The sequence below is a fragment of the Apium graveolens genome, chromosome 9 (assembly GCF_009905375.1).
Source record: "Apium graveolens cultivar Ventura chromosome 9, ASM990537v1, whole genome shotgun sequence".
In the NCBI taxonomy this organism is placed as follows: domain Eukaryota; kingdom Viridiplantae; phylum Streptophyta; class Magnoliopsida; order Apiales; family Apiaceae; genus Apium; species Apium graveolens.
The window spans coordinates 127,521,318-127,537,204 of record NC_133655.1 but is presented as its reverse complement, the minus strand read 5'-3'; the positions used below and the strand labels follow the sequence as shown (position 1 = coordinate 127,537,204).

Here is a 15,887-nt window from a genome sequence, read left to right as displayed (position 1 = left end):
TTGAATCAAATAAGCAGCTTGAGTCTTCAACATGGATGAGTATCCAGCAGTTCTTAAATGATGTTCCATCCAGACCAGATGCTTAGCTGAGTAGTCTTTAAGAGATTGTACATCTAGCTGACAGATTTGAAGACAATCAGACTTAAAGAATCTCACCTGATGAGGATTGTTGACCACTTGAGGACTAGCCCTGCTGGCAAACTCTTTAAGCCTTTCTCGAAGAACTTCATTCAATTCTGAGCTTCTTTTTACCTTGTTGAGAAGAACCCAAATCTCTGACAAAGAACAATTCTCAAACAGATGAAGTGACACCTTGAAAGATCCTTCACTCTGACAATATACAAAAATGCTCATCTCATTTAGGGATCTATCAAAAGCAGCTGTGATCCTTGAGACTTCAGTCTTGATAGCATTCATGTACATGTCATTGTTAGGATTTGAGATTTCCAGCTTGTCAAGAAGATGTAGGAACTGTCTATCATTGTTAGTGCTCAGCTGAGGCATATCAAGTACTCTCCTAGCTTCATCCCATTTTTCACCAATCTTCAGTCTGACATCTCTTCTCCTTTCTTGAGCCTTAATGTCATGAAGACGTTGCTTTTGAAGAGTTTCTGTTCTTTGTATGTCTTTCCTCATGTCAATGATCTGGGAGACCTTTTTGAGTTCAGCTTCTTTTCTTTTCATCTCTGACTGCTGCTGCTGAAACTCTTTCTCAAAGATAGGATCCACTGTCGCTTCCTCTTCCCATTCTCCAAAATCACTTTCCTCTTCAGCTTCAAATAAACCATCTTTATCTTCCAAGACTGGTTCAGTGGAAATGTCAAAAATATCAAAGTCATCCTGTTCTCCACTGTAATAGACATCATCAGCCTTTCCTTTGTCCCCAGCAGAGGTATCTTTTTCTTTCCCCTTTCCACTACTCCCTTTCTTCTCCCCCTTAGTTGTGGGATCCTGTACTGACTTTCCCTTAGATCCTCCATGACCTCCATCACCTCCCGAGCCTGAGCCTCCACCAGACGACCCTTCAAAGTAAGTCCTTTGTTCTTCATTGGGACAGTGAGAATTTTTGATCATGTAGTACAGGTGCTTCATCCCTTCATTCAGATGTTCCATACCTGTCTCTATCTTCAGAAATCTAGAGGAATCCAGTGAATGATTCATTTCAACCAAATCTTCAAAATAAGTCATCCTTGTATGTAGAGAGCAGAAGTCAGAAATGTCATCAGCTGATAAAGTTGGAGTTTCCTGAATGGAATTGAGCTTTGGTTGACAGTGTTCTTGAGATCTGAGATATCATTCCTTATGAGTGCCAGCTGATTGTTGACAGAGGTGGAAGAAGAAGACCGTTCAACCACTTGTGCTTTGAATGCTTGAGCTTCAGCTTGGCTTTTAGCAAGTTCTTCTTTTAGAGCAGCAATTTGAGCTAACAGGTTTACAGTATCAGTGTCTGTGTGTGCTCTCACCTGAATTTCACTCGTGTTTGGTTCACTCACCTCATGTGCTTGTGTTTCTCTCAATATAATTGCTCGTGAGGAGTCTTCCTGTTGCTGTTCTTCTGTTCCTGTAGTTAAAATCACCCTAGCCTCTTCAAGAGAGGTCAGTGGTGGTGCAATGGGAATTCGCGAGTCCCGATCCTCAGTCAAACCTATCATTTCATGTGAAATAGATGTCTGAATTGCTTCAGGGATAGATTGACCGAGTTGCCCTCCACTTTCTCCAGATAAATCTGCGAGTGGAGAATCCCGTAAGGGAGCCAGAGGTGTTTGATCTGGGAGGGGAGAAAATGACTCTATTAAGGGTGGCTGAGAGTCAGATTTGCCCTCAGAAGCATGTGACTGCTCTTCTGCCGTAACTATGGCAGGCACTGTAACAGACTCTATGTGCACTCCTCGCTCTGTGTCCTGAGTATCATCTGTGGGTATGTATGGTTCCATTGTGAGTAATGGAATTGTGCTTGACTCAGTACAAGATGCCATGGCCCTATGGCGAATTTCAATAGATTTATCCTGTTGAGAGAATGTCTCTAGTAACTGTTCATTGGCCATTTCAAAGTCCATGTCCCGTTGGGAGGACAAAGATGGGCTTTCAGATGCTTCGGTATAAGTTCTTCTTTTCTTTGGAGGAGGCAGAGCTGAGGGTTCACTCACATTTAACAATGCACTACTTCCTATTAACCTTCTGGGTAACATTTTAGATAGTGGGGGAGAGGTTGAGATAGAGTGTGACTCTGTGTTTGGCTCTATGACCTGGGATTGAAGCTGTGGTTCTACAACTTCATGGTCAGCCCTATCAACCACTGGGGGTCTTTCAACAGAAGTAGGAATGGAGTGAGAGTGAGGAATTACTACCTGTAAAGGAAGAGCATCTGATGTTGGAGGAGCCTGGGTGGCTTGAACCACTGGAGGTTGAGGTTGCTGTTCATGACCGGGAAGATTGAAAATAGGTAAAGGAATATAAGTGGCCATGAAAGCAGATACAAGTACTGGAACTTGCATGAATTTAAAGGTTGTGTCTTGGCGGGTGTAAATCACTTTTGCTTACTGGAGGGGGTTCGGTTACTGCAGAGTTAGCAAAAAGGGCTTTGTGTTCAGGTGTGAGAAGATGATCTGCTATAAGCATGAGAAAACGAGCATAGTAACATGATACCCTACGATTTGTAGAATGATCACGTAAAGCAGTAGTGAGACGTCTCAAGAGAATGGGAAAAAGTAGTTTGCCAAAATTGATCCTTTGATTGAAAACAACCGCAAGACCAATATACTGCAGAGTGGAAGTGATGTTGTGAAAGTTGGATTTAGTGTAGTTGGCAAACACTTTAGAAAGTGTATCGAAGAAAATATCCCATTCAGACACCAAATTGGATTTTAAAAGTTTGGTTAAATTGATCACCCCCTGATAGTGAATAGCATGGAAAAAGTTTGTGATATCATTTTCAGAGGGTAAATTACAGAAATTGTCCAATGGAAAATTTAACGCCTGATTGATGACTGATTCATCAACTACATACTGTGTGTTTGCCACGGTGAATGAAAAAGATTTTGAATCATCGGCCACAGTAGAGGTTGTGCAAATCAGTCTTAGCAGATCGACATTTAAAATCACATTTGATTTAATAGCAGAGCTAACAATCGAATGGTCATTTAAAAATCTAATCCACGGCTTAAATTTTTCTACATCACATTTTTCTGGATTAAAATAACCAACCTGATTATGCGCGACAATTTGGAAATTGAGAGCCATTTAAAATAATAATAAGACACACACTTTCAGAATTTTAAGAATACTATTAAGAAAATTCAAATTAATTAAATTAATTTAATAATTCGAATCAAATTAATTATAATCGAAAAATTTAGACAGAAATGTATCTCGTTAAAATTCTTAACTCACAAACACAGATTTGACAAGCCAAAAGACACAAATCAGAAATTAAAAATAAAATAAAATAAAATAAAATACCCAAAATCAACAAACAGAAACTGATTTTTTTTTTTTAACAAAAATCCAACAGCACTTCTGTATGTATATACTTGTATGTATATATCACAGGAGTGATGATTTTTGTATGCTGAGTAAAAACTCGAGCAAGGAAGATCAAATGGCGAATTGGGAGTAGCTGTTCGAAGAGAGAGAGAGAGAGAGAGAGAGAGAGAGAGAGAGAGAGAGAGAGAGAGAGAGAGAGAGAGAGAAAGAAGAAGACTGTTGAAATTTTGAAAGAAAATGAACCGATGAAGATTAAAACAGCCACAAAAATGATTAAGTAGTATAACTGGTATGACAATCCGGGATTGTCATACCGATTGTCATACCGATTGTCATACCAGTATAAAATAAAAGAAAATATATATATATATATATATAATATTTATAACTGGCAAGACAATTGATAGTCATACCGATTGTCTTGCCAGTATAAAACTATACTGAAAAACACTAAAATGACAATTATATACTGAAATGACTTTCAGCAAGATAATTTCAATTGTCTTGCCGATTGTCATTCTGGAAATAAAATGTTTACAAATAGAATTAATATGTATATATGTGTATATATATAAGTACTGAAATGATTTTCAGCAAGACAATTTTAATTGTCTTGCCGATTGTCATTTCAGTAGAAAAACAATCAAATATGTACAGAAAATATGGAAACCTGAAATAAAGTCTTATATAAATAGTAGAAATTCAGAAAATATTTACAAAATTAAAATAATTAAAATATTTCAGAGATAATAATATTTTCAGTCCAAAAATAAATTTCTTTTGAATTTTAACAAATTAAATTCATAGAAAAATATTTTTAGAGAAAATAAAATATTCTGAGACATTAAAATTAACAATTTGAGTAAATAAATAAGATAAGATAATAAAAAATTCCATAAAAATAAGCAAGACATATGATAAAATGATAAAATAAATTTGCAAATGAATTTTTCATTTATGAAAAATTCATTTGTAAATTCATTCAAGAACAGATCTCAGATATTAACTAAATTAATCACTAAAACTATTCAACATGCCCAATTTACCAACTAATCTGGTAAATGTGGATTCATCAAGTGGTTTAGTGAAAATATCTGCTATTTATTCTTCTGTTGGAACAAAAAATAGTTCAACAGTACCACTCATGACGTGCTCTCTAATAAAATGATACCTGATGTCAATGTGCTTTGTCCTCGAGTGTTGCACAGGGTTGTTGGTGATGGCTATTGCACTTGTATTGTCACATAAAATAGGAATTTTGTTTAATACAGAGCCATAGTCTCGTAGCTGGTTCCTAATCCACAAGATCTGAGCACAGCAGCTTCCAGCAGCAATATATTCAGCCTCGGCCGTTGAGTTGGAAACTGTTTGCTGTTTCTTGCTGTACCATGAGACTAGCCTGCTTCCTAGGAATTGACAACTCCCTGAGGTGCTTTTCCTATCAACAACTCTTCCTGCGTAATCTGAATCTGTATATCCAACAAGGTTAAAACCAGATTCTTTAGGGTACCAAATACCTAGATTTGGTGTTCCCTTAAGATATCTTAAGATTCGTTTAACAGCAACGAGATGAATATCTCTAGGATCCGCTTGGAACCTTGCACATAAGTATGTAGCATACATAATATCTGGTCTACTTGCAGTAAGATATAGTAACGAGCCAATCATACCTCTGTAGCTTGTGACATCTACCTTAATGGAGTTTTCACATGGTCCAAGCTTGACAGCTGTAGTTGATGGAGTCCTTGCTGATGCAGAATCCTCTAGATTGTACTTTTTGAGGAGTTCCTTGAGATACTTGGATTGACAAATAAATATTCCATCTAACCTTTGATTTACTTGTAATCCAAGAAAGAACTTCAGCTCTCCCATCATGCTCATTTCAAACTTGTTGTGCATTAACTTAGCAAATCTCTTACAGAGATTATCATTAGTAGACCCAAATATTATATCATCCACATAGACTTGGACTAATATAGTATCATTCTTATGTTTTTTAGAAAAGAGAGTTTTGTCTATGACACCTCTAATAAAGCTATTTTCAATAAGAAATTCAGAGAGAGTGTCATACCATTTTCTTGGAGACTGTTTGAGCCCATAGATAGCCTTGAAAAGAAAGAAGACAAAATCCAAATGATCTGGATCTTCAAAACCAGGAGGTTGCTCTACATATACCTCTTCATCCAACTTTCCATTCAGAAAGGCGCTCTTGACATCCATTTGATAAACTTTAAAGTTTGAGAATGCTGCGAATGCCAGAAATATCCTGATGGCCTCAAGTCTAGCCACTGGAGCATAGGTTTCATCATAATCAATGCCTTCAGCTTGAGAATACCCTTTTGCTACCAGTCTTGCCTTGTTTCTTGTAACTACACCATCTTCATCTAGTTTATTCCTGAATACCCACCTAGTACCAACAGCTTTCTTGTGTGTAGGTCTAGGTACAAGTTTCCAGACTTGTTGACTTTCAAACTGATTGAGTTCATCTTGCATAGCAATCACCCAATCTGGATCAGTTAGTGCTTCTTCAATCTTCTTAGGTTCCATCTCAGAAAGAAATCCTGAGAACAGACAATCATTTTGAGTAGCACGTCTAGTTCTGACTCCAATATCTGGATCACCAATAATCAACTCAAAAGGATGAGCTTTATTCCAGACAGTCTGTCTTGGAAGATTTGATCTTGATGATCCGCCTTGAAACTCATTTGGATGTTGTGTCCTACTAGATGATCCTTCAGCATCTCCCCCTGAGTTGTTGTCATGTTGACTTGAAGATTCTCCATCAGTAGCAGTGGTATCTCCATTGTTGCCAAAGTTTCCATCACTATTACCTTGAGTATCATCATGATTAACAGGTTCTTCACCAGCAACAACCTCAGGTTCTTGACCATGTTCTGATTCTGAATCTGACATATCATCAAACTTCAGTTTCTCAGAAGGATCTTCAGTTTGGATACTAGGGAGTTTAGTGTCATCAAATGTAACATTGACACTTTCAGTTACTTTGTGTTGATCAATGATATACACTCTGTATGATCTTCTTCCATATCCAACAAAAATACCCTCATATGCCTTTGCCTCGAATTTACCACGACGCTCATCTCCATCCTTGAGCACGAAGCATCTGGCACCAAATACATGAAAGTATTTGATAGAAGGTTTCTGTTCATTCAAAATCTCATAAGGAGTTTTCATGAAGTCTTTGTTGATTAGAGTTCGATTCTGAGTATAACATGCAGTATTGACAGCTTCAGCCCAAAAGTACATTGGAAGACCTGATTCACTTAACATCATTCTTGCAGCTTCAATCAATGTACGATTCTTCCTTTCTACCACTCCATTTTGCTGAGGGGTTCTAGGAGCTAAAAATTGTCTGGTAATCCCTTTGTCTGTACAGAATCCATTGAGAAGTGAATTCTTGAATTCTGTTCCATTATCTGACCTTATTGCTCTAACAGGGACGTTAGAATCTAACTCAATCATCTTGATATGATCAATCACAACTTGTGGTGTTTCATCCTTAGAGTGAAGAAATAAAACCCACGTATACTTGGAGTAGTCATCAACTATCACAAGACAGTAACACTTCTTTGACATCGAAAGGACATTAACTGGTCCAAATAAATCCATGTGCAATAATTGCAGAACACCAGTTATGGAAGATGTGTCAGTGCCTCTGTGACTTGCTTTCTTTGACTTTCCTTTCTGGCAAGCCTCACATAGTCCTTCTGGAGAGAATTCCAGCTGAGGCAGACCTCTTACCAATTCTCTTTTTACAAGAGAATTCATTGTTTTGAAATTGAGATGAGAAAGTCTCTTGTGCCATAGCCAACTCTCATCTGACGATGTCTTTGCATAGAAGCAATTGACTTCAGGATTGCTTCCAGAGTTCATGTCAGCTACGAACAGATTTCCTTTCCGGATTCCCATTAAGAAGGGTTTTTCACTTTTCTTGTGCAGAATCTGACACTTCAGCTTGTCGAATAAAACATTGTAGCCGTTGTCACAGAACTGACTAATGCTAAGCAGATTGTGTTCAAGTCCTTGCACAATATACACATTTTCAATGATAACATTTCCAGCTAGCAAACAGCCATATCCCTTCGTTAAACCTTTGTTGTTATCTCCAAAGGTAACCACTGGGCCAGCTTTCTCAACCACATTTGATAGCAGGGCTCTATCTCCGGTCATATGTCTTAACGATCCGCTGTCAAGAATCCACACTACCGGTTGTACCTGTTTAATGCCCTCTTTTCTTGACGATGAGGTGTTTGCATCACTAGCCATGAGAGCAAGATTCCCAACTTCTTCATCTTCACTGTCAGTATCATCCCAGCTTCTTCCCTTTGCCAGGTAAGCCCTTTCAGATTTACTCTTTTGATTAGAATCGTAAGAGTTCTTCCTTGCTTGTTTTGGCTTCCTGCATTCTGTGGCAAAGTGTCCCAACTCATTGCAGTTGAAGCATCGAATGGTGCTTCGATCAACCATCCCTGTTTTATACCCACCACTGCTGGTGTTAGAGGATGAAGATCCACCTTTCTGGAATCTGTTGTAGTTGGACTTGTACTTGAACTTGGGATTCCTTTTGAATCTGACATTTGAGAATCTCTTGACAATCAGGGCCATTGACTCATCCTCCAATTGCTCCAGTTCTTCCAAGGAATAATAATCATCTCCTGATTGATTTGTAGTAGGAGGATCAAATTCTGCTACTATCACATTATCTTCAACCTTGGAAGACTGTACCATTCTTTCTGACTGTTGAGATTGTTGTTGATATTGTGGTTGTTGTTGTTGTTCATCAGCTACTAGAGCAGTAGACGTGCTGACCACTCTTCCTTTCCCTTAAACTTCCTTCTGCTGAATCTGCTCCAACTCATAAGTCTTTAACACACCATAGAGCCTTTCCAAAGAAATCTCACTCAGATCTCTTGCTTCTCTTATGGCAGTGATTCTATGTTCGAGATGAGTTGGCAGTGTTAAAAGGAACTTTTTGTTGACCTCCCTGATGGAATAGTATTTACCATTAATGTTCAGGTTGTTGATCAATGCATTGTACCTCTCAAACACTTCAGTGATTCCTTCTCCTGGATTGGATTTAAAGTATTCATACTCAGAGGTTAGGATTTCTAGCTTGTTCTCCCTAACTTCCTCTGTGCCTTCATTAATAATCTCAATAGTTTCCCAGATATGTTTGGAATCTTTACAATTCATCACATGTCTATTCATCAAGGGATTAAGGGAATCTACTAAAATTAATTGAAGGCTAGCATCCAGGGAGGCTTCTTCTATTTCAGCAGGAGAGAAATCCTCAGGATCTTTCACATAAGTTCTCGCTTTGGTGATCACCGCATCATTTTCTATTACCTCTGGTTCAATAACCATAGGAATTTTTGGACCCTTCTTTAACACTTGCAAATATTTGGGATTAGCAACTTGTAAAAACAGTAGCATCTTCTTCTTCCACATAACATAATTTTCCTTATTGAAAAGTGGAATTTTAACGGTTCCAACTTTTTGTGTAGTCATTATGAATTTTTTGAGTGAATAAAAAATTCAAGAAGTGAAAGAAACACAAAAGTCTAGGATCTAGATTTGTACGTTAATCAGAAGGCTCTGATACCAATTGTTAGGTCCCAATTTGTTTGTAGAAGGGGGAGTTGAATGCAAACAATACCGTTTAATCGAATAAAATGCGGAATAAAAATGTGAAACAAAATTCAAGTTAAATAAAACTTTTATTAAACTTGAAAGGTGTTACAACTACGGTATCGGTTACAAGGGATTAATCTCAAATCAATTATTACAAATCTAGAATAAATTCGACATGAACTTTTTCTATTTTTGCAATTAAAAGATCAAATGCTAAATGCGATTTGAGATTAAGTTCTAGGGATTTTAATCCGCTAGATTGATACACAAGAACAAGATAAATAATTCTAGTGGATTGGATTTAACTTTTCAATCTAGAATTTTGATCTTGAATAAAGCAGATGAAAAATAAAATGTTGTGCCTTTGTTTTCTGCTGTGCTCTTGACTTGTGTTTTCTGTTTTTTTATTGCATGAATGTCTTCTGCTGTGTTTTTGTTGTTTAAGTAAACATAACAATCCAGTTTACTCAGCAAGACTTTCGGCAAGACAATCAAATGAACTGGTATGACAATCCATTTGAACTGGTAGGACTTTCGGTGAGACTATCCTCTTGAACTAGCAAGACAATCCCAATAGCTAGCAAGACAATCAGAATGAACTAGCAAGACTTTCAGTATGACTATCAATTGTCATACCGATTGTCATAGTAGTTCAAATCACATTGTCTTACTGAATTATTAATAGATTTTAATCTAATAATAATTCTGAAAATCCTTAATATTAATTCTGAATTAATTAATCAATTAATTCAATTAATCAATTAATTCAATTAATCAATTAATTCAATTAATCAATAAATTAATCTTTGCAGATATAATTTATTTTCTTAATTAAATTATTTGACTTAATTAATTAATAGAGAATTAATATTAATCTTGAGCAGCAACCATTCTTCTGAAAATTTTCTGAAAATTACTGTCAATTATGAATCAATTCCACCACTTCAATGTTGACACTCGATGTACTGTCTGGTTCATGAGTGACTAACTTCCGTGACGTTTCTTCAAGCCTTGACCTTGATACTCTTGATTTTCTTCAGATTAAATCCTTGTAATTAATTGATACCCTGACGAGATCTCTGTCACTTGATTAAATCCACAATCTTGATTTATATCACTGAGGCTTGATCAATTTCTTGAGCTTCTTCCAGTGAATTAAGTCTTCAAGTCTGTAGATGAATAATGTTTCTTAACCCTTTGACAGATGTTATTTTGTGAGATATCTCTGACGATAGATCCACTATTTACTTATTACATTCTTATTTGAGTTGAGTTATATCCTCGAATATACAAATAGGCTATGCCATATGCCTTTCACTTGGTATATTCTAGGACGGTCCTTGCCTGGACACGTGTATGAGATCTATTCAAGTCAGGGGTCCTCCGCCCCCAGCGATGAACGACCCTAATCCCAAAGGTACCAATTCCTAAACCCTACCTTTGGGCTATATATACCTCAAAGGAAAGGGATTTAGGGGTTACACTCTCTTCTACACACTCATATACACGCACACACACAGTCACCTTATATTCCTATCTTCATCGTCTTTCCAAAGCGAGTTCTAACTCTCACACCGGAGGCGCCGCATGACTCAAACCCCCTTCCGGGTGTTGTTTTGTAGACAACCAACGGTAGCTACACCACAACCGCAAGAAGGATCCAGGTGCGACGCCGGAAGGACCAGACCGTGGATCGGGATTATCAGGTTGGGCCCTAACTTTTTCCAATTTGTCGTCCAAAATCTGAAAATATTTCTGAATCCCTGACCTGAACAGGGCGGGGATACTTCTAAGAATCATGTATTTTGATTAATCAAAAATCATACTCGACTCTAATAACGCATTGATAAGAAGTTGTGTAAATATCACTAAATTTCCCTGTATATTGACTACAAAACTTTCTTAGGTCAAATGTGTTGTATGATAGTACAATGAAGCTCATCCTCTATATTTAATAATATAAAACTGAACGTTAAGTAAAATTACAGTGAACATAGAGAAAAAGAAAAAAGTAATGTAAGCTTTGACATCTAGTATCATATTGTATAAACAAAGATGAAGGGCCAAATCCGTGATTAGACAACCCAAATTTCAGCTACATTCGTGTCCGCACGTCGCTCACGCGGCCTTTGCAAGTTTCAAATTAGCCTCGAACGCTGCCCAGGTTGAAGATGGAGCAATACTTTAATAATACATTTAGACACTGCTAGAGTGTTGTGCTATATAAAGTAATGAAAATCCCTTTTCAATTCGGTGTGGGATACAAGGTTGTTTAACTACATTTCCACTTTCAAGGTATGATCTTTAGATACTCATATCTCATTCATGTGTTAGTCATTTTGAGTGATTTAAAGTGTCCCGGAAATTTCTCACGGAGGAGCACGCATTCCAAGAAATCTCTCACGGAGGAGCACGCATTTCAAGTATCACTTGTTGCGTGCATAACATTTGTACACTAAGTATGACTCAAATATGACTTGACAATATGAGGCTAAAACCCACATTTTTCTAACAATAACTTTTATAGAGTTGCATTCTACGTGTCCCTGTTAGTTTTGGATTACACAATACGAAGTTTTAGCTATATATACTCTCTAAGTTCCACGACAAGTCGACAACCTCTAGGTGCTTCCTATATACTTACTATTTGGTTGACCTGAGATGAAAAAACATCATAAAAAACTAAAAAGTTTAGAAAATGCTATCCCAAGGTTAAAAAATAGTTTCTCGAATTGTTTTGTTGCTAAAAAAGTCTCTACCTCATGGAATCCGAAAAATTTTCAAGTGGAAGGAAGACATCTCCCTATGGTGGGAAAAATACATGTCACTGCAATTCTTCTAGCTCCCAATCCATGCTAGTCCTGTTTATTGTGAATGGCAAAATGCAAGTCGGATTCTGTCAGTTCTAAGAACACCTACCAGTATTAAACATTTTAGGCTTTTCCCAAAATTTTTGATGATCATGTATGCACATTAATGATGCTTTGATATATATCAACAATGTGTGATCCGTATTGATTAGGATAAAAATCTTGTCGACATAAGGGTTTACATAGTAATTCTGAACAAAGTCACTGTCTCCAAACCTTACTAATCATGCTCCTTAATTATAGATGCTGCTTTTGTACTATTGATACTGCAGCTAGTTTAATTTTACTGGTATTCTTTGTAGTAATTTATCTGTCCTTAATTATACAATACGAGTAGACACTAGACAGTGGTGGAAGAGTACCTAATCTAGTACTAAGATGAAGATTTACATTTTGGATTGCTGTTTTGTCATCATAGCCAGATGCAGCAGAAGCAAAGTTGGCTCCAATGAGTACATTTTTCACAGATTCTTGTGGCTAAGGCATGCTGGTGGATAAATAGTAAGTTAAAGCAGTTGATTGCCAGTTATTTGTATTGGAAATAAACATATGTGTAACCCATCTTCTATTGTCTGAATATTTTCTATAGCAATCTATTACATTATTATTAAAAAAATAGCATAATTATATGGTATTAGAGAATCTGCAAACATTCTGTAGTCGGCGAATGTAAAGTAAACCAAATCAAACACAGTCAGTAACCAAACATACTAGTTAAGGTCACCGGGAGCTCATCTTAGTATCATTATCTACCTTATAAGTGTATGAAGTAATATTCCTGTGAACTATAATATAACCAACTCCCCTAAAACATCAACGTCTTAGGATAAGGGCTTAACTGGATCATGCATTATTATTCTAACATTATCCAATATGCAACGCCTGGAAATTCATGTTTGCATGAAATACTGGCCATGGAATGATCATCCCAAGTGATTTATTTAGTAAATAAGTGCCAATTTTTCCAGGAACAGAAAACTACAGATGTGTGAAATTTTAGTATTCAATTTTAACTTGCAATCTCTGCTTGATTGCCGATTTTGGCAGTATACATATATACCTGCAAATTTCACAGCAGAAAGGAACTACATTGTTGAAGTTTAGGAGAGCAAAAGTGATGTCCGTCTAGTTATTTTTCTGTAAACCTATATTTACTTCCATTAACGATTTTTACAACACTGATTTTTATGAAGTAACAATGCAGAATCAAAATTATTTTCCAAATTTCACTTGTGACTTTGACGTTTTTCACAATTTCAACATAAATCTTATATGTATTTTTTGGCTTGTAAATGAATTATAAGCATTTGCAGACGGACACAATAGATCATATGCAAACGGACTCTTTAATAGGTTAAAATAAACATAAAATGTTCTTTACTTCATTTACATGAACTTATTAAGAAAGTTAGTAAAAACAAGACAATCACAAGAGAATTCCGTGAAAACTAGTCTTTACCAATCTCCTGATTACAACTAGACAAATTAAAAATTATGATTTGCTCCATATTTCATAGTACAGAAATACAAGAAGAAATTATTCTTTCAACAGTAGCCTTCTGCATGTGCATTTGTGGAGTGGAGTGATGAATACAAAACTAAAGCGAAACCTAAGAATGGAAATAACAGAGTGGAACTAGAAAATGGCGTTGCGTTGATTAACCTAAAAGACTGATGCCTTGGAAGAGGAGTGAATCAGAAATTATCTGATTTGCGGTCTCAGTAAAATGAACACCATCCCAGAACACATACTCACTTGCATTACGACAACTTCCAGTTGTGTACTTCCGGTTACAAAATAATGACACTGGTATTGCCCCTGTTCCACAACAGCCTTTAGTTGCATCCAGAAACCCTGCATCCCCATCATAAAAATAAACGTTGTTAAAACTTAGCTACTAACTAATTAGGACCTCCTTACAATTTCCCAGTATAAATGTGCAATATTGTGCATACTACTTACCATTAGTTGCTGGAGATAAAATTAGATCATATAGGGGCTTATATATGTCAAAAACTGCAATCTTAATGTCTGGGAGTTGCTTCTTCAGTTGTTGTGTAGCTAAATTCAACTTCTTATTAAATCCTTGTGCATCGGTGTTAATCCGAGATACACACCCTTTACCATGCGATCTGAAATATGTTTTAGCTGCAGGTAGACATCCCATTGGTGGTAGTGCTGTTACTCCAACTCTTCTTGCTCCCAGTGCATACAAGTCCTTTACATATTTATAAATATTCATCTCAGAACAAGGAGTAATATTTATGATACTGCAATATTATAGATCTGTACCAAGAATGTTACTGAGTGATGTGTATGTACCTTGATGAAGCTTGTATATTTACCAACAAGGTATGTGGAGTATTGATCAGGAGTATAGATTTTATTAATTTTAGGATTAACATAGTAATTTTGAAGAAAATCAGCAGTTCCAAAGCATGCTAGATATAATGCTTCCTTGATGATGAATGCTGCTTTTGAACTCCCTGTTACTGCTGCTAATTTAGATTGGTATTCTTTGTAATACCTCAGTTGTTGCGACAATGATATTGCATGCTGCAATCAAACCTCATTTCGATTAGTACTACTGAATGTTAAGAATTCTGCAATGATATCGTCAAATATTTAGACAGGTTATTTACAACAAGAACTATAATTATGTTAAGTACAACTGTATAGTTGGGAAAGAATAGCCATTGTGTGAGATGATGAAAGTATCCTGGAAACTTAATGTGTTAGTACAAGCCACTAAATGAGGTCCTACTTTATAATTCTCCTCTCAGTTGCACGAGAGCCTCTCTCCTATGCCTGAGAACTGATAGCCTGATAGGTCAAACTCTTGCATCATCTTATGGCGTCACTTACATAATACCAGTAACTGCCACTAGATGGAACTCAAAATTTTAACATTATGTACTTTTGGTATGTTAATATGAGCAAGATTTTACCCTCAAGAAAGCTGTTCTGTCATCATAACCAGATGCAGCAGAAGCGAAGTTGGCTCCAATGAGAAGATTCTTCCCAGTTGCTTGTGGGCTAAGATATGCTGGTGGATAAGTTGTGAACCCAAGAGTATCAGCTTCAAAAAATACAGAGTTGTTAGTTATAGTACTTACAGGCACATTGTATTCCTTAATACTATGAAAAAAACCACATGCATATGTAGCAAGTGAACAAATAAGTGAAGCTCTTAGTTACCAGTTATATCATTGACTAATTTTCCATTGCAGAACCTTCCAGTAGGTTTCTGGTTTCCAAAATCCCTCCCGTAAGGTGGATAATTAGATTTGAAAACAGTACGAGAAAGATAATCATTGTTCCCAACATCAAGAGCAGAGTCCCCAAATGATATGAGTGCTGGAACAACAGTTGTACTACTAGAGTCTTGAGCAACCACAGTGTAGTTGACTAATGCAAGTGCAAATATCAAGATTATGACATTTTGGCACAAGACTCCTTCCATTTTCTTGAATAGGATGAATGAGGTCAAGTCATCAAGAGCATGGGGATTTTAGATTTTATAAGAAGGGAGCCATGACCTTTAACATAACTTAACTCTATTCTCAATTTTCAATACAGTAAATAAGGGAATTTGGTGAAAAACCTTATGCAACTAACATTTTCCTTGACATGCCTAATTTTGCTAACTCCCCGAATTTATATCCTTTTATATGATCAACCTAGTATGAAACCAAATTGCAAAATAATGATCAACAAAATTGCAGTATGTAATGTTATGACAAGCGCTTGCGCCTGAAATTTTTTTCACAAATATTGGACAAATGTAAATATTCTTTATTTTTAACTTATATGCTAATTACACATCCTCTGTTTCCTCATAGGAGATAACTATGGTATTGGCCAAAGGTAATTTTTGGCTC

General features: G+C 36.5%; 1 protein-coding gene across 1 annotated transcript; it reads right to left on the bottom strand.

Moving 5' to 3' along the window:
* Window positions 1-13,490: 13,490 nt before the first annotated feature.
* On the bottom strand, window positions 13,491-15,524 carry LOC141682763 (GDSL esterase/lipase APG-like). Its single transcript, XM_074487456.1, has 5 exons — window positions 15,205-15,524; window positions 14,955-15,085; window positions 14,329-14,562; window positions 13,969-14,224; window positions 13,491-13,860 (listed from the first exon to the last, which is right to left on the bottom strand). The coding sequence occupies exons 1-5, from the start codon at window positions 15,467-15,469 to the stop codon at window positions 13,664-13,666; spliced, it is 1,083 nt and encodes a 360-aa protein (XP_074343557.1). The 5' UTR covers window positions 15,470-15,524; the 3' UTR covers window positions 13,491-13,663.
* Between the last annotated feature and the right edge of the window lie 363 nt (window positions 15,525-15,887).

Excerpts from the sequence above, each read along its gene's own strand:
- LOC141682763 (XM_074487456.1), bottom strand. The coding sequence starts at position 15,469 with ATGGAAGGAGTCTTGTGCCAAAATGTCATAATCTTGATATTTGCACTT. Across the intron at positions 14,225-14,328 it reads AATATACAAGCTTCATCAAG|GACTTGTATGCACTGGGAGC; the intron begins GTACATACACAT and ends AAATATGTAAAG. Across the intron at positions 13,861-13,968 it reads TTTATCTCCAGCAACTAATG|GGTTTCTGGATGCAACTAAA; the intron begins GTAAGTAGTATG and ends ATGGGGATGCAG.